The sequence below is a fragment of the Phallusia mammillata genome, chromosome 2 (assembly GCF_965637545.1).
Source record: "Phallusia mammillata chromosome 2, kaPhaMamm4.hap1.1, whole genome shotgun sequence".
In the NCBI taxonomy this organism is placed as follows: domain Eukaryota; kingdom Metazoa; phylum Chordata; class Ascidiacea; order Phlebobranchia; family Ascidiidae; genus Phallusia; species Phallusia mammillata.
The window spans coordinates 32,814,900-32,836,713 of record NC_137253.1 but is presented as its reverse complement, the minus strand read 5'-3'; the positions used below and the strand labels follow the sequence as shown (position 1 = coordinate 32,836,713).

Below are 21,814 nucleotides of genomic sequence, written 5' to 3'. Positions count from 1 at the left end.
GTTGCTCTGTCCCTTAAACTTCCCGGCACAATAACCACGTTAAAATGTTGCCTGTGCTTCGACAGACGGCAGAATGATGGTTAAAAGCTCTACTTCGTTTTGATAAAGAGCCATTAAACATCAATCATAGCCGTCCAACGGCAAAACGCCACGTGTGCTTAACATGTAAGGTACGCATCGTGTCGGGTTCGTAGCGTGTTGAAAGTTTTCCGGAGTCTTGTGGCAGCCAGGATAGACCCTTTGCACGTTATTATAGCTTGTACAAAGGGCGCTAACTTGCGATCACTGCCAAATTACCGCGGAACATAAGAACCTTTCCAATCTTGCTGTATGTTTATCGCTTCTGGTCCACTACAGTTGCTTTACATGTACACCACAAATAGTTAGAAAAGGATGTTTTTCGTATAGAATTAGCCTGTGGTTTGTAAACACTCCGCCCTCGCATATAGATGTGTAGTGACGATAGTTCCGGCTTACACAGCATAGCAGGCAACTTAGGCCCTGTGGAGTTTTCACAATCACAGGGCGCTAACTTGCTATCACTGCCAGCCTGTGCGCGGAATCCAACACACATCCTCCACTGCAAAGTCGTTGATCATGTTGCGCCCCCATGCGGCAGCCAGGTTAAACCCTTTGTCTCAATGGTAAAGGGCCTAACTTGCGCATACTGCCATATTTGGGCCAACTTTTATATATCTTATACTTCAATCTAAAATTCCAACAAACGCTTGTAGTAAGATGCAGAACTCCTTGAAGATTTATGGTGAACCTGTTAAATAGAAACATAAGTTTAAGTTCGACAAATTAGGTAGCTTGGTATCATAAAGACTTGTATGATGTAATACAGGGTATTGTTTGTGGAGCTGTTCGGCAAAACGAAGCCTGGTTAAGTATTGACAAGGTGAGCAAACAATTGGCGCAACAGGAACACAAACACGCTCCATCCCACGCTCGCATCAGTAGCAGGGCACAGAGCGGAATAAACTAATCGAGACCTATCATCTACAAACACTAATAGCAAATGCGAAACTGCCACAGAGCTTGAACATTAAAAAATTTGATTTCTTTTGCACTAATGATAAACAACAGCGATTTTTACAACGACTACAATTAAATGAGTTTACAGTTTCCAAGCTCTAAAGGAGTTCTCCTATTGATTAAATGTCGACCGCCTATATTCAGCATAGCAATAACGTGCCAAATTAATGTGTAGGCCTATTATATTTCAAAATTGGGGAACTTCGCGTAAAATACAAAACTCCACAGCAAACATTATCACGTGCGCGTGTGTGGGGGCAATTAAAAGTCGTTCATCGAGCCATTAAACAAAGGAACACACCCCGGTTTCTGCGAGTGTAAATTTGTTCGCGCACAGCTAGCACGGTTGGGTGGGCGGTTATCAGCTATTAGGTGCAGAGGGAGAATTATTAACACATCAGTAGCAGAGATGACTGAATGTTGACCCCCGGAACGCGGTGGAACCACAAACGGGGCTGCTGGGAGGCTAGCACGCGATTCTGACAAAGAACGCAACGATTTTCTCGGACTTTGTCCTTTGCTGAGTGGTGATAATGCATTAACATGCAAGCAAGTAAAAATGGCGATGATGTGCCAACAATGCAACTGCCGTAATCGTTTCGCTATATCTATAAAACGAAAGCTGATGTTCTCCAAAAATGTCTACAATCGACCGTTCTAATAATACAAACACCGCGTGTCTTTATTCCATGTATGCCTGTCTGGATAAAAACCTCCATCACAACCTTTTGAAAATACGAAATCTAAATTTTGTAAGTCTGTACTGTGCTGTGAAGAAAATCTTGGTGTTGGCGTGGTTGTGAGGTAGAAGCTGTTACGCAATCTCGCAAACAGCCTGCTACAATAGCTCACTGCCAAATCAACAGCAAGTCGTATTTACAACATAAGCATAATTAAAAACGACGTTGCATTGTTTTAAGCTGACGCTGGAAGCTCGAGAGTCAGCTAAAGTTGGGCGAAAGTTCGATATCTGCTTAGCTATGAATCTACTGACTTGTTTGCGCCACGACGGAATGCGTGGGTATGAGGGGGGAGTGAGGTGGCAGCTGTTTCTTCCAATCAACAGCCTGCTACGAAAGCTCACTGCCTAGTCATAAACCCAGCAACTGTACGCCAACAGCCTCTACAAGCTGGCAACTATCGCACCAATCCACCACCGTTATAACAACGTGGCAGTGTGTCGTCATAATACCGCTGTTCGAATGCTCATCACAATTCCGATTCCGCACATTGTTCGCTCACACGGTTCGATTGTGGCGATTGTCTAAACGGGAAGCGACGACTCGAATCAGGCACAACATGCGTGCGATCGTATAATGCACGTAACACACATGCCCCACCGATCATCCACCAATGTTATATGTGAACACGTGCTCGCCGTGCGCTCATCTTATGTAAGGCAATCGAAAGTGCGTTGCCAGGCAACCAAACGGCAACAAGGGACACCTGACGTTTTCGTCCCGCCTTATTTCTGGGGTACGCATTGTGATTGGTCCAATCTGTAACCAGGCAACAGCGCGGTGACGTGGGTAAATAGAAACTTGATTCGCGAGTAGTGGACAAGTCCCAACCCGGGACGTCAGCTCGGCTACGTCGGCTCAGGGACAAAGCAGCGAGGTTGGGTGTTGCCGTCTTGCCCGGAGCACGATCCAGTCGCTGACAAAACTGTTGGTGATTCACACGGAACCTCGTCTTTGTGCCTGAGCCCTCTGTCGTGTAACGTGAGCGCACCTCGAACCCGATTCCCGTTCACAAAAGTCGCGGCGTCTGTGCGTGGCTCAACCTGCCCCAGCTGGCCTCGTCATGCCTGCACCTACCGTTGCCACAACTACCGATGTGTTTTGCAGCACGTGCGTCCCCTCTGCTGACTCTAGTGGCAGAACACACCCTAGCATGACGTCAGCGATAATATGGAACCAGTGAAAATACATTTTGTGGCAACGATTCTTATTTTGGTTTGCGTTCTACCTAATAATAAGTCATGCAAACCAGCACAGTGCGTTATACGAGGCTTTCCCTGGCACTTTTTTATGAGATTTCAAGTGTTTAACGTAAAATATTTCGTACAAGGTTATCGATTCGTCAAACGGTTGAATTGTTTAGTTACCGAGCCGCGACTTGTCCAAGCCTGAGTTTAAGGAACAGCGGGTCGCGGTGGTTGTTTAAGCTCTTGTATCATGGAAGCCACACACGCTCACTCTTATACATATATAACCACTGATGCTGCTGTGTAAAGTACCAAGTAGTAAGCGGATTCTGTGAATGATATTAAGCATCCGTTTACGAAGCGACGCACACCAGTGGGTGGAAGCACAACCGATAATTATTCCACCAACATGGAGGCTTGGTTTCCTACAGCGCCCTACGTCACTCACAGCGCATTACAACTAACTCTGGGAAAATATATCAACTAACTTGCAAGCACTGCTAACCACTCCTCACTGGTTTATATCAAACTTAACTAAGTGAAAACTTGCACTGATGATGACAACAAAGATTGTTGAAACGTCTGCATGATGTATTCTATATACACAAGTACTCTGGCAGTTATGTTTGTGATTAAATTACTTTTCAAGTCCGTGTATAGTGTTCCTGAGTAAGAACGCTTAACATAAAACCAGTGGTCTGTGAAACCGGTCACTTACGTTCTAAACATAAATCCGGCTTTGCTCGCCTTGCCTATGTGAGGTACACGCTTCGTTACATTTCAATTCACTGAAGGTTGAAATGTAACTGACTTCTGTATTTCTCGATCGTTGATAGCTCAGGTGATTTCCGTGGTAGTGCGGCAAGTAGTTGTATCTTACATTGAAACAACTAGCTAACTACACTGCCTCCGAATCACATGCAGAATGAACCACGCCTCTCGACCAATCCCCTCGCTCACTGCCAAGCAACCGAATCTAACAATAGCTTCTGATCATAAAAGACCAGTACATGTTTCCAGTGGTGGGATTCAGCCGGTTCGCACAATTTTATAGAACAGTCTCACGAAATGTTATGAGATCAGCGAACCAGTTAGCAGTACTGGTTACTGTCAATGAACTTTTTGTAATACAACCGGCTGAAAAATATGACTTTTGTGATAGAACCGGCTGACAAAAAAATTGAATCCCACCATTGCATGTAAATAACACAGCACCCAGTTTATAGTCGAAACAACTTTCTCGCTTAATAACTAAAGGTTCCGTAATTTAATGAGACCCAAGCTACTGCGGTAACAGCTGCACTAAAACCTCACCCACGACATTTGCTCTACAGTACAATGTTCTCCATCGCTGGGTGCGGTCTCTGCGACAAACAACGACGAATGATGGAGAGTCGCGACGCTCTCGCGCTATTTATACGCGTCACAATCGGACCGGCGCTGCGAGGGGGGAGGACGGTTGATGACGTCACGATCGTTTGAGCTGGGGTTCTGTGTGTAAACGTTATGACAGCGATTAAAACCGGGGATGTTTAATAAGGAAACAAGAAATACGGGCAAGTCCACGCGCTGCCGATGGTCACGTGGAAGCGATCCGCTTAAAACTTTTCTGTTCGTGTGTTAAGTTTTTCTGACACAGGAAATTAACGTTTCATTGCTCGGTTTCGGGTCGTTTCGTCACGCTAAAGTTGGTTTCACGAAAATAAAACGTTTCCTTTCTGAAATTTACGTAACGCAAGGCCGAATACGGGACCAACGTCAAAACTACAAGCGGCGTTTTCTACCTTAAAATATATGACATTACTACAATAAATTCTACTTTTGCAAAAAAAATTGCTGCGGTCAAATGATATGTGGATTATTGTGCATTGTGTGAAACACCTGATGTAAAAAATACCAAGCAACTAGAAAGTTAACAATTTAAATTTTTAGCACTGAATTGCGACTTTGAAAGCCCCAAAACGAAAGTTACAATAAACCCTTTTATGTTGGGATTTGGTGCGAAGTTTCGACTTGCTACCGCGAAGAAACAGAGATAAAATGTGTCGTCACACGTTCAGACTTGCCACAATTTCGGTTGGAAACCTTCAGCGCTAAACACACATCGCGAGCAACTCCAGCGCCTACTGTTACGTCACAGACGATCAGCTGACGACTCTGACACGTGGTTTGCAGGCTGAACTGCCAATCATGACACGGCTGTTGTTTAACGTCTCGCTGTGTGAGATCACAAGCTGATGCATTTGATGCATTTTTAAATCTGCATTTTTCGCACTTTTGTTGTGCTTTCGATTTAATGTTTAGTGTTTCCGACATACCTTGTTACGAACGGTTGTTTTGTGCGGAGGTTTACTAAAGTAGCAACCTATTACCCGTGGTGGGATTTATTTTTTTGTATGCCGGTTCTATCACAAAAATCATGTTTTTCAGCCGGGTACAAAAAGTCCATTGACAGTAACCAGTAATGCTAACCGGTTCGCTGATCTCATAAAATTTCGTGGAACGGTTCTATAGAACCGGAGCGAACCAGCTGAATCCCACCACTGCCTATTACGAACATTTTTGGACGAAAACTTTAGCCTAGTTTCAAATTTCCGCCAAATTGACTTGCGGAATTCGAAGGTAAGTTTCAACATTAGCTGGTAAATGAATACAATAACCATCAAATACTATTCATTACCAACATGTTAGTCACGTTTGAACGCAAATCCTTTCCTGGTGACGCGAGTTGAAGTTAATTACACGCGAAATTACAAGTACTGGGTATTAAGTTGCATTTGTAAGTTTTCAGATTTAGCCCAATGTTTAACTATTTGAGTTTATGTTTTAATCTAGACACAAAAACAGATTGGTCATCATTTTCCTATATCGTTCGTTTTGTTATTTATTTTCCTGTTTTGGGCGATTTAATAAACTTCCCCCAAACAAAGTTCTTATACGGAAAAGGAAATTAAGTAATCTTCAACAATTGCCACCGAAATCTTCTGATTTAGTGAATGGGATAAAGCAAAGTTAAGACAAATGCCCGGCTTTTTTTAAATTAATCCTTAAAATGTTTTTAATCCATTGTATTAAATAGGAAATCCTTACATTGTATTGCGTCGGTATTAAGTCACACCATTTATATTCAAACAATGCAATGCCACCACAATCAACAATCAACTAATAATGATCAAACAAACAATACCTTATTTACAATAAATAGAAATATTTAAAGCCTGTTTTAAGCAAGGCAATAGTTGCTTACCTTGTTTGTTGTTTTAGTTCGTTGCTTGTTGAGCTGAGGCAGCGAATGTCAGCTGGAATCTCGAGGCAGCTCAGTTTTAAGGTGAAACTTTCCGGATGGGGTTACGTCGCACCGGCTAACGGGTCTTTGTAGCGAGGTAAAGTCTTCTCTCTGCAGACAATTGACAAAAAACTTTACCTGCGCGTCGGCCATTGTGGCTGGCGATCCCAACCCCGATATTATGTTGGCATGCTTTGTTCGATACGGGCCAGCGCTAACTGGTTACTCTCATAACTTAGGTGCCGAGAAAAAGTTCGTTATCCGTTAAAAGTAACGGTCGCAGACGAATATTAAACCTCAAATCTGAGATTAAAACTTTATACGTTGCACTAATGTCGGTCAAAGTTGATATTACTGATGAAAAGAGATTCCAGCAAAACAACAAAAAGCGACATCATAATTTTAAATGCCCCAAGCCTATTGACAAGGTTCAATGCGTCAGTACAGTGGCGGAATTCGATGTTGCAGCTATACAGGTGCAAAGTACGTATGTGTGTGAGTGTGTGTTGAGCCAAAGGTAATATTTGCACGACTACCTGGCACAACAGGGTAATGAAACGCAACAACAACTATGTAAGCTCTTTCACCGCTTCGACGAACCCCAGCACCTAAACCAGTGAACTTTATAATAAACCCAACATGGCGAATTGATGTTATAAAGTTTTACACCGGTGCCTAAAGCCACTGGTCCGCGAGGAGTTTGTTGCCGGGCCGTATAATTTTTCAAGGTTTAATTTGTTCAAAAACATTTTGCCCATGTATCCCGGGGACGATACATATTTGTAGTTTTTTGAAAGCGGGTCCGCGAAAAAAATGGTCCGCAGTACAAAAAATGTTGCCTGCCCCTGCCTTAAGAATTAACTTAAAACTTTCAATTTTGGTGAAAAAAAGAATTATTTTAAAGAGCAACCGGAAGCGGAAGTGACATAACAGAGCATAAACATCGATATTCGAATCAACGGGCCGCGAGGCAACAAGTCTACACAGCGAGAGGGGCATTTGAAGGGTCGGTTTACATCTAACCGGGCAAGCAGGTGCCAGTGAGGCAGATCGCTTGTCTGTCCCCACGTCAGTTTTCCCATAAATCGGAAGCACGGGCTTTGTGACTTTGCGTGGGATCGCTCGGGCACAAAGGAACGGTTCGATGCTCGGAATCCACTAACTCGCTTAGGTTACTTATCGGAATGCTGGCGACGTTGGAAAGTGATCGAAGTTGAACAATTCATGGACCACGTGGCAGAATGCCAATCACACCAGTCAACTGTCCGTATTTGCTGCTCGACTTTCTCGCTCAAACAGCTGTTTTATAAACTTCCGGTTCATGGAAAATACCGAACAAGCGATAAAAATACAAGTTCTTGAAAAGCAACTAGTATATTGTTAAGCATTACACCAGTTTAACGACAAATTTGTTAAACTTCCGGCTATTTCTAAGTTTTGATTATGCCATAAAACGTGTTCCAAAAACAACATTTTTTCCGAGTCTAAGGCTGTTTTCGCTCATCTGCAATGTTAACAACTGCAGGCAAGTTACCAACATCGGCATAATACTTTGGATCTGAAACCTCTCAAGTGAAATTTAGACAATCATTCCGCTTGAAACAAACATCCAGTTCCGGATACTATGACGTCACAATGTGGGGGCTAAATGAAGAGGGGGTCACGTGATACCGGAACTTTGAGTCACGTGGTTTGTGTTGATGACGTCAGACAGGTATTTTGTCACAAAATAACGAGAAATTTGTATTTAAGAATTCGTGTTATCCGAATCGAGTTGTGCACGAATGAAGAAATATTTGAGTTTTTAAGTTAGGGCGAATTGCAGATTGCATTGTGAAAAGCGCCGACCTGAAAAATTTGCGGCCGTTACTTCTACTCGGGGCGGCCCTGTACAGGAATTCGATTCATGTGTTCAAATAAACGACGTCTCCCTTTACGATCGGCCTGCCACAAAAGGTTTCGGGCACATACAGACAAGTACATAACAGAGCACAGGCAGGCCTCTACACATCCAACTGACGACGATCAGCGACAAAAACCTGCCTCAGGTATCGGGCGTGTCCACCGAACACGTGACCAAACCGTCACGGAGGAGCAGGAGCGCTCCCACTCTCTCCCACCTTCTCATTTCTTTCTCTTTATTGTTCGCTATGCGCACGTGGACCCAGTGGGTCGCGGCATGCGTGTACTTGTTCGTGTGCTTTCGATAAAATTGGGAATTAATACAAGGATTGTTTGCGTCAGTTCAACGAATTCCACAAACTTGTATTGACCTTACTTTTTATGGGTAATCAACACAAACGACAAAAATACCCCCTTTTTATTTGCTTGTAAACATTTTTTCCTTGTCCTGTTTTTCTGTTGCTCCAGCAAGAACTTTAGACAGGCAGAAAAAGAGATTAACCCAACATGACAATTGATGTGATAATGATTTTCCTTCAGGGTGCAAACATTATGTTTTGGTAACGCAATAATACACCCGAGAAAATAGCTTGTTTTGTTTAAATTTTGCATGACATCAAGCGGACTTATGTACACCATTCAATTTCGCACCAAGATAACATGAATTGCATTTGTACCAAACCCGTACAACATATATATTCGCATGTTATATGTAAGACAGAACTTTGAAGTACTACTCGGGCAGCTGTCTTGGCAACATCAAACTACTGCGACTGACAAAACCGCTGGTTTCCATTCACATGTGTTAGTTGTTAACTGTATCGATATCTTAGAGTGTTTGAAGATTTAATGTTTTGATTTTTTGTACGCAAAGCTTACAAAAAACGCCAACCAAAACAGATGCATCACAAATATTGCATGAAAAAAAATTTTTTGTTACAAATTTTCAAACAGGTTTGCTTTACAAATTTAGAAATCACCACCAAAAAAATCTTAAAAGGAAAGCGAAAAAAACGTTTAACGGAATGTTGTATCAACTTCACCGGTTATAAAGTTTTAAACCCGCGCATTCAGTTCCAGTCGCCGCACGACCCGGTTATCGATGCAAGCAATCATTTACTTATTGTCTGTCAATGCATTGTGACGTCATCATGGTTGTCGAATACCGACGCCAGCGGCCGGTGGCGGTTGGGACATTTAAAAACCGATCTTTAGTTTGAGCAAACAATCGGTACGACTCGCGGACTTTAAAGAGAGTTGTTTGCTAACGCTGATGTTGATTTGTGAAACATAAATTCTTAATATAGCATGTTGTGTTGTTAAAGTAAAAGCAGAAATAATAAAAATTCACAATGAATGAAAATTTGTGGCAAAACAAAAGTATCAACCTACTTTATTTTAAGGATTGCTAACACGTAAATTGCAACAGAAATTGGACATGTTTTTCACGGGGTTGGAAACCATCCAAATACGAAATCCTTCAGGTTTTAAATGCCTGTCTTTGGGTCAGGCGCCCTGGACCATTCGGCCAAGCGTTCGAACGTTGGCAAAGTTAGAGCGCCATCTAGTAACCACAAAAATCAAAACAAACAGCCACTAGAAAAAAACAACCCTTGAAACAACGTTCGTCGAAATGGCAGCTGTTGGCACTTTGTCCGTAAAACTGCTTGAAGATTTGAACTCAACAACCAGTTCAAATAATTTCGAACGCGTACGCTATGTATTTAAGTCCTATTCTTTCAATGCGCGTAATTAAATTACAAGTTAAAGCGATGTTTGATTTACTACTATTTGGTTTAATTCCTGTTGGTCTGTATCTAGGCAGTACAATCAGACCTCACAACAGGAGGTGCAGGAATAACGAATATAGCCTGATTTATGCTGTTAGTTTGTAGTTAAAAATGCAGCTAATACGGTAGTCGAATGTAGCATTTATGATCTTCTATCAGTGAAACAAAAAGGTAACGACTAGACTCTAGATATGACTAATGTTCAAAAGGTCGTACCAACACATTGTTTTCCTCTCTGGGGCTAGAATGTCCAAAACATATTTCACATCTTTACAGTTTCTTGTTATTACTGCTCAAGAACTGTACAAAAACTTAATTAAAAAATTGTCTAGCCAGCTGAGCTCTTGTACCATAAAATTTCTTTTGTTATCGACAAACCTGAAGATATTTTACAGATTTTTACCTCAGCTTCAAACCAGAAACTAGAAAGTTAGACAAAGAAGAGCACAGAAATAAAAATCACCACGGGGAGTTACCCAGATATACCAAGTCGATCACCAGTTTAGCGAAGGTTGCGTATGATTACATGTGTTAGGCAGGTCGGGCAAGTCTGGACTTGTTCAAAGAAGTATTTTCATCTTTCGTCAGAATATGATGACGCTGTAAAATTGCGCCACTAGCCTTACCAAGGAATTCTTGCGATATATATGTACCAACAATTGCGTAACTTTTATCATAAAGTGCGTATTGCTCACCTTTGTATCAAACGTCCGAAAGTACATCTTGTAAATGTTGTGCTCAATTTCACGGTATCTTTCTTTTTTTTAACTTTCCCTTAAATTTAAAAACATAACTTGTCAACTTTTATTTACAAATGTAGTTGTAAACAAACTTTTAAACTGTTTGTTTCTTAACTATTGTTGATTGTGACATAACAATAGGGCTTTATGGTGAGCAACATGCTGCAAATGCTGGCTTTGTGTTATTTTAAACATACAGTAATCACACAATTTATCACTAAAACCACATTTGTTTCTACAGTATTTTATTCATTTATGTTGGCTACAGATTGTAACTTTAAATCTAGGATTACAGAATGGCCTTAAGTGGACGATGTGTTGTTTTGTTTCGACCTCTGAGGGTAGTGAAAGTTTTAAGTAAGTGAAACAAAACTGCTGTGAAAATGCGGTACCTAATTTGTTACCTAACATCTTTTTGAAATATTGTGTTTGCTTTGATGCAAATGGTCATTTCACTGCTGGCATGTTTTATTTTGTGATGCTGTTACATTAATGCAAAAACATTGATCGATTCCAATACATTAATCGAGAAACAAAGTATCTATGCCAAACCTCTACATTATGATTGTTATAATCTTCATCTTGGTATTTCAGTTGGAAAAAGCCTTGGCATACTTTTGATTTCTGCGTTATTGTTTCCAGATTTTATGCTTGAATTTTGGTGAATACATGAAGCTAACTGTGCATTGAACCCCTCTTTTCAAAAATGGACAAAATTAACATGAAAATTGTCAACAATGTAACTATGTGATGAACAAACTTTAATAAGACACAATTTTTATCCAGCAACAGCTCAGCGGAAAACTTCACATCAAAACACAGTTATTCCACAAAAGAAGATTCAACACAAATTTTCTAATCATTTAACCACTACTGTTGCCAAGTTTTCAACAAAAGTTTTGACAGAAATTGAAGCCAATGAAATAAGAAACAACCAAAATCAATGCTGGAACTGTGGGTGAGATGTTTAGGATGTTTTCTCCACACTAATATTTCTAAACACCATACTTGTAAAACAGCATAAATTCAAGTGTTGATAAACTTTTAAGCAAGGCACTTAGAACCTCATGCGAATGCAAGAATTTATAATCAGTACAGACAGTGGTGTGAAATTTTTATCAGCCGGTTCTATCACAAAGGTCATATTTTTCAGCCGGTTCGGTTACAAATAGTCCATTGACAGTAACCAGTAATGCTAACCGATTCACTGATCTCATAAAATTTCGTAAGGGCTGAATCCCACCACTGCACATAGATTAAGATGAATACCAGTTTTACTACATAGATTTATTTTCATGTTTATTTGACCTCAGAATACTTGCAGAATTGGTAGTAAAAAAGCTTTATTGCATTGTTAAAGGTTTTAATACAATCTTCAGGTAGCACACAAAGATTGGTTGATTGCAATTTTATGATTTTAGGCAAAAGTTAAGTCTGATGTCGAAAAACTTTTGTGAAAACTGTGAAAGCATTCTTCCATTGGCACAGGATGAAAATTATTTTTCACTTCTTGCAATTAAAAAGGATTTTCGAGTTTCTTTAAACGAGTTGCAATTTAACTTTAAGAAGTTTCAGGTAAATGACAAAAACATTCCTATTTTTTATATCACAAGTTTGAAAAGGTTTATTTCCAGGTTAAAATCAATTAGTTATCATACACAGAACTAATATATTTTGCTTGTGCAAGCATCTTTGGCAACACAAGAATGAATAAAAATACACAAGGCTAATAGTTATATTTTAACAAAATGAACAGAATAGGAATGACTCCCAGAATCAATTTACTAGGATTTATAGCAATAAAAATATTAGTGGATCCAAAATTACTTAAAACGTCAATGTAATCTCTGCAAAACTTTTGAGTAATTCTTGGATATTTGACAAGTGACGACAAATACGTCGGTCACCACCCTGTAAGTAGCACAGGCTGATCCCTTTAATCTGTTGTGACATTATACATGCTTCGTATTAAAAGATTTATTTTTAGATTTTACTTCACCCTGACAAATATACGTTGAAATCGGAAACTGAAAGGAATATTTCTGAAACAGTTTCATCGTTTATCAACAAGGCGTATTTTACTTTGTTAAAACCACTTTCCCGGGGAATTTATCTTCTGGAGCTGCATGGTGAGATTATAATTTTTATGTAAAACTTTCGAGTTAATGTCAGTTCGTTTTTTTCAGGTGAATACATGACGGAGGATGTCAATTCAGATGACCCAGAGTTTTTGATGGAAATTTTATCTTTAAATGAACAGGTCAATTTAAACTTTGTATGTCTTTGTTACAAAAGTTAACTGTAAAATGTGTTGCAGGAAGTTTACAAAACATAACAAAATACTTGATTTATGAACATTTGGTTGGTATATTATAAAATAATACAAGTGATAAAGGATAAAAAAGACAACAACCATATATTGCAAGTTAAAAAAATTATTTTCAATGTATATATAATATAAAAGTGCAACATTACTACAGTACAATATGATCACAAATACAACATTTTCATTTTTTACAGATAGCTGAATCTGATTCAATTCCTGAAAAGAGGAAAGTTTTTAACGATGTGAAATTGATTGTAGATGATTTAACGATTAAAATTGCTGAATCATTTCATGGCGAAGATATTCAAAAGGCAAAACAACATCTTATATCATACAAATATTATGACAATATCTTGCAAAAACTAAAAGAGATGCTTCCACCTGTGTAATAGAGGTTTTACTTTTCAATTCTCCCAGAAGTCAATTTTCATTTTTTATCATCATTACTACACAATGAAAACTGTTGTTGTCCAATCCCTGCTACCTCTTCAGTTTATGGCGGTTCTAAGGTATCTTAAAAATGTTTTTAACTGTTTTGCATTCATAATCTTTTTTTTACCATTTTAACGTACTTCTATTTGCATTTCCTAGGTTAAATTTTCTGAAAAATTTGTGCTCAACATTTTTACAAACATGCTTTCCCTCTGAATAAGACAAAGTCAAATTTGGCATCACTTAAAAAGTTTATGCACAATAGGTCAATTTGTATAGGTTTTTCTTTAACCTGTGGTAAAGCTATTTACACCTCAATTCACTCCAGCTGCACATTAAACTAATTTTCAATAGGTGGATAGTAAGTTTTTAAAAATGTTACATTAAGAACTAAATTTTAGTGTTAGTTTCATTGAAATTTTAATGATAATACCTAACCACAACCCTAGCCCTAACTGTCGACATATTTTGAGATGTACAGTTTTCAATAGGATTTGTGCTCTTTGTGCCACCTATCGAAAATTAGCTAAAACTGATGCGAGTTATGGTGTTAGTAGAATTTCCTTAACCCACAAGCAATTGCGAAAATGTTTTTGTAACTTTTTTCTTCCTCATTCAATGAAATGTTACACTGACTTGTGTTAGTAAACAATAAAAAATCATCAAATCAAAAGAGTTCATAGCCAGAAAACCGAACTATTGCAGTTGACAGGTGAAATTGCATCAATTTTTATGTGATTCCGGTCGCAGAATCCCCTTGTATCTGTGAAGTTTCTTCTTCACCAAATTGTGTTGTGTCTTGCTGGTAGATTGGAATTCTCACACACAAACTACCATGTCTGCAAAATATTAACTCACATAAATAACTTGATAAAAACAAAACCTCCAGGGAGCTTGTTTAAAGTAAATAATTCTAGATTAGGGAGTGACATTTCAAACCCTGGTTAAGTGTTTGTAAATGTAATGAATATTTTTTGAAACCTGCTTAAACACATTGTATAAAATATATTGTATTGCATTGGTGAATGGCACCCAAAAAAATTATTCAAAGTCTCAATTGTTAAGTATTTTATTTATTTTTTGCATAAACGTTACCTGTACAGTCTTTGTGGCATTTTTTCGATCGCTTCCCATTTGTCTTGGAGAGGACAGTAGCACTCGGCGCCATCTAGCGACGAACCTGTTGACTCACTGACGCCTCCAGTGACGAAGAGTTTCCCGCCAACAGCAGCAAGGCCACAGTTGTCCCGTTTCTAATGAAACAACAAACATATTGAGATCTAATAACAAACAACGCTGCTTAATATCTGAACAAGCCCTTGCCACAAAGAGATTTTTTTGTAAGAACACATATGTCATCTTCTTTTTTTTTGTGTGTTGTAGTAATTTTGAAACTGGACATAAAAAATGGTACGAAACAGTACGCTAGTACCACAGAGTCGGGAAGCGGCTGCAAATACCTCACGGTTGAAAATACGCCAATGCAAAAAATTGTACATAAATAGGAGACAATATCGCAGCTGTCGCAAGACTTCGTTTACGAATAACACGTGACAGAAGAGTTATCAAAGTTACACCCATCACTGTTTTGTTCCACGTTTATTAATAACTGAAAAGTATTTTTTTCGAAAGTTTGTGCGCTGAATAGCTTGAAAAGCGTAGAATATTGTGTCAAAATTTCAGCATCGTATCTTTTTTACTTTTGGAGCAATAGCGATTGTTGCAACAATGGCTAGTTTCACTGGTTATTACAGACGTGCAGAAGTCCACAAGACTCATTTGGCCCAACTCAAATCAGTTTTGCATCGGTCACATTCTACCCAATTTATACCTGCAGCATATCTGCCACTCTGTGTATTGAATTGGTTTCGGTGTTAAACGCCTTCACCGCCCTGGAACTTCCACCGAGCAGATAAATGAGAGAACCCAACTGGGCAGCTTTTGCGCACGTGTAGTCGATGGATGGAGATGCAACCACACTCCAATCTCCACAATCGACGTCGAACACCTGATGACATATGCTGATGTTTGGTGTTTGGTGGAAACTGATGCTAAATGCGTCCCATAAACGTCAGGATGATAAATTTATCGTTTGGCTGGGATGGGGAGCTAACAAAGAGTTATAAGTGGCCGACCGAACTTGTTTTTGAGAAGCCCATTTTGGCCCGAAAGTTGGATCGACAGGCTTTTACATAAAAGCCTACAAAAAGTACGGCACTATAGTGCAGAATATAATAAGAGAAAACATACACAATGGACAATGGCTTAAACACGACTTTTTAGGGATGTTTGAAATAAGGTTAATTTCAGCGACTATAGCCACTTAGCTAGGTAATTTTATTTGTTCAAAATTACGGACACAGAACGTGATGTCAGGCACGAATCCGGCCCGACTTACAAATGTGAGCCACCCGGATCGGGACTCCCATTACGTAATCAACCTGCGATACTTTACAACACAAGCTTGCTGTGATGTTCCCGGGATATAAGTGGCCTCTCTGCCGCCACCACTTTTGCTTTTTGCCATGACCGTGTAATCAACCATTCACAGGCACAGAGAAACTGGTTTTAAACTAAATATTATCACAAATATTTTTTACCTGAACATTTCGGCAGATCGTGTACTGGTCGGTGAACCCCCCAAACACGTACAACTTTCGTCGCAGTGACGTCACAGCCGGACACTTGATGGCGTGGTGGAGAGGTTGAATCTCGTTCCATGAGTTTGTGTTGGGGTTGAAACATTCAGCGCTGCTCAAACATCTACGGCCGTCTGTTCCACCTGATGATAGATAGGCTTGATCAGTCTTTCAGTTTTATCAGATTTCTACCGACATTAACATAAAAATGTCATAACAGACTACAGGAATCAGTCTGTATAACAGAGTGGTGACCGACAGATCTGTCTTTACTTATTAAATATACGCAAAATTCGTATTTCTGTTTCGAAAATAAAACATTCCACTGACGCTGATCATCTGCCGCTCTTTTTGGGTATATTTCGTATATTTTTACCGGCATTATGATATATTTGTCGATAAAAAGGTTATTTGTTGGTCCAATATATTAAGTGGCCTATTGTGAAGCAACATTGTTCCAATTTGGTAAAATTCGATGTGTGTTTAATTGCTTTTCAACAAAATCGAGTCACCAACGCTTAATGTTATTACATAAATGTTAAAATATCAACCAAGAAATAATTTAGTGTTGCTACAGTACAGGCCGCATGAATGCGTTGATGCACAAAATACGTTGAAACAAACAAATTGCTCCTTAAATCTAAACCCTAGACCAGGCGTCGGCAACCTTTTTCTACTGCGGACCGTTTTTGAAACTAAAATTTTATCACTGACCGGTCTTCAAAAAAATACAACTATTAAGCAGTAAAAACGCTTAAATTAGTTTATCATCCCCGGAATAAGTGGGCAAAAAGTTTTAAAGCCTTTAACCTGAAAAAGTATACGGCCCGGTAACGAACTCCTCGTGGACTGGTAGCGGGCCGCGGACCGACACCACCGCTTTAAATTCTTTCCGTTACAACCGTATGAAGCTTACCGATAACGTAGAGTATCCCATCCACAGCGCAACATCCATGGTGGTACCTTGCAACGTTCATAGCAGGTTTTCCGTACCACTTCCCCAGGTAAGTGTAAAATACACGAACATCAGAGATCGCTTTGTTGTTCACTGTTCCGCCTGTCGTACAATGAAAACTGTTAAAAATAGTTTTTTTTTTGCCGCTTGTTTTTAGGATTTAGTCAACATATGACATCGTTACCATATAATATATATCCTAGTAAAATTATTCTGGAATCAATTCAAATTCTGTTATCGTTGTTGCAAAGATGTGTATCGTTCATACTATGTATCACAAGTTTGAAAACGTTTGTTAAAATCAGTTAGCTTTAGTAGAAAGAGCAAATATATTTCGCCCAAAAAGCATCTTTAGTGTCTTATTCAAATAGAATCCGTAAAAACTATAAATCTACGTCACTTCCTTTGCACTTTATTGCTGAAAAACAAAATGCCTCAAAGTTAAAATATAATCGCCTATTAGGTTTTTGCTTTACTTCATAACTACTTTACATTGACGCCAATGCCTCGTTATTCCTTTAAGCCAGCGGTTCCCAAACCTGTGGGTCGCGACCCCAACTTGGGCCGCCTGACAATTTGTCTGGGGTCGCCTGAGGCATAGTTGCCAAATTGTTTTAGACCATGGACCACTAGCCTCAATAAAATAAACTCATTGACCACTTTACTGCTGAGACAAAATACATTCAATGTTAATATATAGCCTATACTAATTTTATCCTTGCAGTCACCGCAACTTGGCAAATGTAATCAAGGGGTCACGGCACAAGAAAGGTTGAGAACCGCTGCTCTAAGCCTTTTAAAACAAGAAACTTTTAATTCACTCTAAATCAGTGATTCTCAACCGCGACTCTCAGGGCTGCAAGCGGCTCTCAACTACTTATTTTGCGGGCTCCCACTAAACCTCAGAAAACCACCAAAGGTTGCTATTTTAGCTTTCAATGTAATAATCTTTAGTGATTTTCTCAGGGTTTTGTTTTTTTAGGCTCCCTACACACTTAAAAAACTACCATTTGGCCCCGACAATAAAAAAGTTTGAGAACCACTGCTCTAAATGCTCTTTCGGACACTCGCCACATTTTTCCGGGAGTCGGTTAGAAACCACCGTTAAACTTTCACCTGTCAAATAAACCTGACATTCCACAGCAGAAGCGCTGAACGCTTTCGCTTCTTCAATTCCAATCGCGGTCGGCAGCGTTTTCCATTGTGACGTCATAGGCTCGTAATAGCTGATTTCGCGAATTCGTTCTTGGAAAGATCCGACCCGTGTTTCTCCGCCGAACACCATCAGAACCTGAGCACAATAGAAATCAAAAAATATTGTGTATGATATCTATGGTTTAATGTCAGACTGAAACCTCTTTGCTTGCGCATTTTCGCGGTTTTCTTTGTCTTCTGTCGAAGTGATCTTTAAATTCACCGGAAATCTGGAAAATCCGCGCTTCCAGAACCTTTAAAAATCACGACAGTCAGGTTAACGGATTGAAAACTTTAACAAGTCTGAAGTCATCCACCGTTTTTTTTAAGATTGACATATTTTACCCATAATTATACGCGACACAGATTGGTACAGACCTGTTTCACGCAAGTTTTGTTGTGGTATATTAGGGGATCCACCGTCGCTTGAAGTTTCAAGTATTCCGGTTTCACGAACGGCAGGCGAACTTGTTCTAAAAAAATAATAATGCAAAACGAATTAGTACCTTGACCCCCTGTACCATGGAAGCACTATTGGGACCATCCGTACCGAGCACTTGTTCCACGTGTTGACTCCTTGCGTCTGCGTCATGTCGAATCCACCGCATGGCGGCGTCAAAGACAACGTCCTCTGTCGTCACATAGAGCTCATCATCACAAAGATATTTCACCACTTCATCGACACCAAGCGACAAAAATTCGCCCTGAAGCATTTTAATAACATTGATTTTTTAGGAAAACGTTCATTTTACAAAAATTACCTGTCGCACAATATCAGCAAAATGCTTTCGTGAAAATTCCGTGGCAGCTTCGTGAACTTTTGGACACGAATGTTCGTCTGCTAGGCGGCGTATCTGCATATATATGATTTCTATGTGACATCACGTCGCCCCAAAAACCTCACGGTCGCCTCTCACCTTCATACAAGTGTTGACGTCAATACATTTGCACAAAAAATTTGCAGCAGCATCTCGCAATGGTAAAAGTCCAAATAAATCCGAAGCTGTAAGAAGGTCAGCAACGAGACGCTTCGATATCATGCACATACCTGGAAAATATTAACGAGTCGTTGTTTGAAAGCTTGTCTAAAAAATGGGACCCGAAAACTTATGTTAACTAAGACGATATTACTTTGGTTCCGATTATAAGCGAGCATGAACTCGAAGGGATCAATTACAGTTTTTTTTTACAACCCGGGGTATAGGGTAGAAAGTTATACGTATTACTTCCTAATGAGAAATTACAACACAACGTCGCGTAAATTTGACCCGAAACGATCAGGAATGTTCATTTTCAAACCTAAACCCGAACCCTGGCTCGGCTTGCGACTCTGCTACGAATAATAATGAAATCTAAACACAAATTTTGAATGTGCAATATTTTTGGCATCGTTTTTACCGGTGTAGGCGTATTGTAATATCATCTCCATGACAACAGGCTTCACTCCATGCAAAGTAACAGTCTGCTCAAAACATTCACGCAATCCTCTGGAAAACATCGCCTGGAAAGTGGAAAAGCGTAAAGTCAATAAACAGAGAATAAAACGAAACCGCACAGACAGACAATGTGTCGAAAAATCTTAGGTAAACAGAATCAGTTATTGTCTGCATGAATTTCAACAAACACTTCAAACGAAGGCTTTTATGTCGCACATGAAAAAAGAGTTTGACATTGAAGAAGGTCACCTTGAAATATGGACAGCTTGCAGCGAGAACCGCGCGATGACATTTGAATTCTCGATTTTCTGCAATGATTGTGACGTCAGTAAGCGTTCCTTCTTCGCGCATTTGATTCAATTCCCGTAAATTTGCGGCTCCTTGAATGGGAAACTAAAAAATAAAGTAAAACACATAAATTTCGTTTAATCAAAAGCTTTACACAACTGTCGTAGCTATAAAACAGAAAAAAAACGAAATAGTACCGAATTCCAACATAAGTTTGCCATTAACATTCTTTAAGGGGACCAAAGGGTTTACAGCAGGGGTGGGCAACCTTTGTTACTGTAGGGCCAATTATAAATGTCAAAATTGGATCGCGGGCCGTACATGTGCATGACACAAAGTGATTTTGCTTTGTTTCTTACCAAATATGCTTAACTACAAGTATAATTCGTATTTGATTCTAGCCACATTTTGCCAGATCGCAGAAAACTAGCATCAGGTGCATTAATCAGCTCAAAAATATGTAATAATTGGACTCGTTTGCCAGTACTTTTGAAATCCAAGCGTCTCTGCGGGCCGCACAACCTTTAATGAAGGGCCGCAGGTTGCCCACCCCTGGTTTACAGGGACTTAAAGGGGGCACGAGGGCCAAAAGTTACGATTAGGTGGCCACGGTCGACGAAAGGTTGAGAACCACTGGCTAACCTCTGGTAATAAATATATTTTAAAAACTCCAAAACTGGATTCTTTGAAACATAAGACGGATTTTCCGCGAGAAAGACCTTTTGTTATTTGTCTTCGCCTGTATCGTAAATTTCAATAGAATACCAAGCAATGATTTAGTTTGGCGATTTGTTTATCCGCAAACAGTGGAAACATAACGTTCGCTTGAGCGTGTGTAAACACTGGGCCACTTTGGAACGCCCAATGAAACCGTTCAATGGCTCTTAGGCCAAACGTTGCTGCTCTATAACTGGGGTATTTACTTGGCAAAATCCTCAGTTAAATTTGTATTCAATAGAACGGTAATAAGTAAAACACCAAGTAATAAGTAGAACACAGCTACTTTCCAAAACACATTGATATCATGGACACCAAATTTATACTTACTATAAACTGGGTACTTTCAGGTTGCATCTTGCTTTTCAATCACGTCTTATCTGAGATGTTGTTCATGCGTTGTCATGTACATTGTTTTGGTTTTAGACACAAATGTCCACAAAAACCTTTTCTTTACCCAATATCTGATGGTACTTTTTATACCATATCAATTTCGTGCACCTAAGTTTTGTTAAGAAACGCTAAAAAAGAAAAGTTATAAAAAGCTTGTGCCGGCTAAAAACCTGCGCAAAAAGTTAGTTGACTTCATGAAAACTGTTTCAGTGAGTAATTAGGCTACTTAAACTTGTATTTCACGATAAAATAAGCTGTTTTTATTGCTTGCGACTGCACAACTGTAAAAATTTCAAACCTTGCCGGCATGTGATGAGACACAAACCGATTTTACGGACTGGCTACCAAACAAGAAACAACTATGATAGTTAAAGTCTGATACAACTATCAACACAGCTGTAGCTGGCAACTAACCGAGTCTTATGTTATGACAAGCTTACAGTCGCCCAGTGTGAGTAAAAGTGCTTTCCAACTGACTATTGTTCGCTAAACATTCCCATTGTTGATTGTCACGGACAACTTTAAAGGAGTCAAAAGCTTTTCCATTACTTCAGTCACCACAACGGACAAGATTTTCTCATAACTTTGTTGGTGAAGCGCTGCACCAAAACCCCAAGTTTAAACGAGTTTTGTGCATTTGTTTTTACATCTAAATTTGGCAATCTTTTGTTAGTACGTTTTTGATATTCCTGCACTTAAAGCACCAATCAGGTATTGCCTACTGTTTAACGCATATTTGCACGGTAAACAA

At 39.5% G+C, this 21,814-nt stretch overlaps 2 protein-coding genes across 2 annotated transcripts; one reads left to right on the top strand and one right to left on the bottom strand.

Moving 5' to 3' along the window:
- Nucleotides 1-10,893: 10,893 nt before the first annotated feature.
- On the top strand, nt 10,894-14,114 carry LOC145214420 (iron-sulfur cluster co-chaperone protein HscB-like). The gene is made up of 6 exons (XM_080082943.1): nt 10,894-11,040; nt 11,470-11,641; nt 12,105-12,258; nt 12,671-12,812; nt 12,870-12,943; nt 13,204-14,114. The coding sequence occupies exons 1-6, from the start codon at nt 10,980-10,982 to the stop codon at nt 13,396-13,398; spliced, it is 798 nt and encodes a 265-aa protein (XP_079939069.1). The 5' UTR covers nt 10,894-10,979; the 3' UTR covers nt 13,399-14,114.
- LOC145214419 (kelch-like protein 24) lies at nt 13,468-21,186 on the bottom strand. Its single transcript, XM_080082941.1, has 14 exons — nt 21,001-21,186; nt 19,915-20,058; nt 19,628-19,730; nt 19,147-19,277; nt 18,991-19,083; nt 18,780-18,933; nt 18,608-18,702; nt 18,391-18,483; nt 18,152-18,326; nt 16,997-17,137; nt 16,042-16,223; nt 15,273-15,449; nt 14,537-14,694; nt 13,468-14,280 (listed from the first exon to the last, which is right to left on the bottom strand). Exons 1-14 carry the CDS (start codon nt 21,025-21,027, stop codon nt 14,172-14,174), a joined length of 1,782 nt encoding a protein of 593 aa, XP_079939067.1. The 5' UTR covers nt 21,028-21,186; the 3' UTR covers nt 13,468-14,171.
- Nucleotides 21,187-21,814: the final 628 nt, after the last annotated feature.

Coding starts and splice junctions, on each gene's coding strand:
- LOC145214419 (XM_080082941.1), bottom strand. CDS start 21,027: ATGCAACCTGAAAGTACCCAGTTTATA. Junction 16,224..16,996: donor TGGGATACTCTACGTTATCG/GTAAGCTTCATA, acceptor ATCTATCATCAG/GTGGAACAGACGGCCGTAGA. Junction 14,281..14,536: donor ATGCCACAAAGACTGTACAG/GTAACGTTTATG, acceptor AATATTTTGCAG/ACATGGTAGTTTGTGTGTGA.
- LOC145214420 (XM_080082943.1), top strand. CDS start 10,980: ATGGCCTTAAGTGGACGATGTGTTGTTTTGTTTCGACCTCTGAGGGTA. Junction 11,041..11,469: donor GAGGGTAGTGAAAGTTTTAA/GTAAGTGAAACA, acceptor ATTTTTATCCAG/CAACAGCTCAGCGGAAAACT. Junction 12,813..12,869: donor TTATCTTCTGGAGCTGCATG/GTGAGATTATAA, acceptor CGTTTTTTTCAG/GTGAATACATGACGGAGGAT.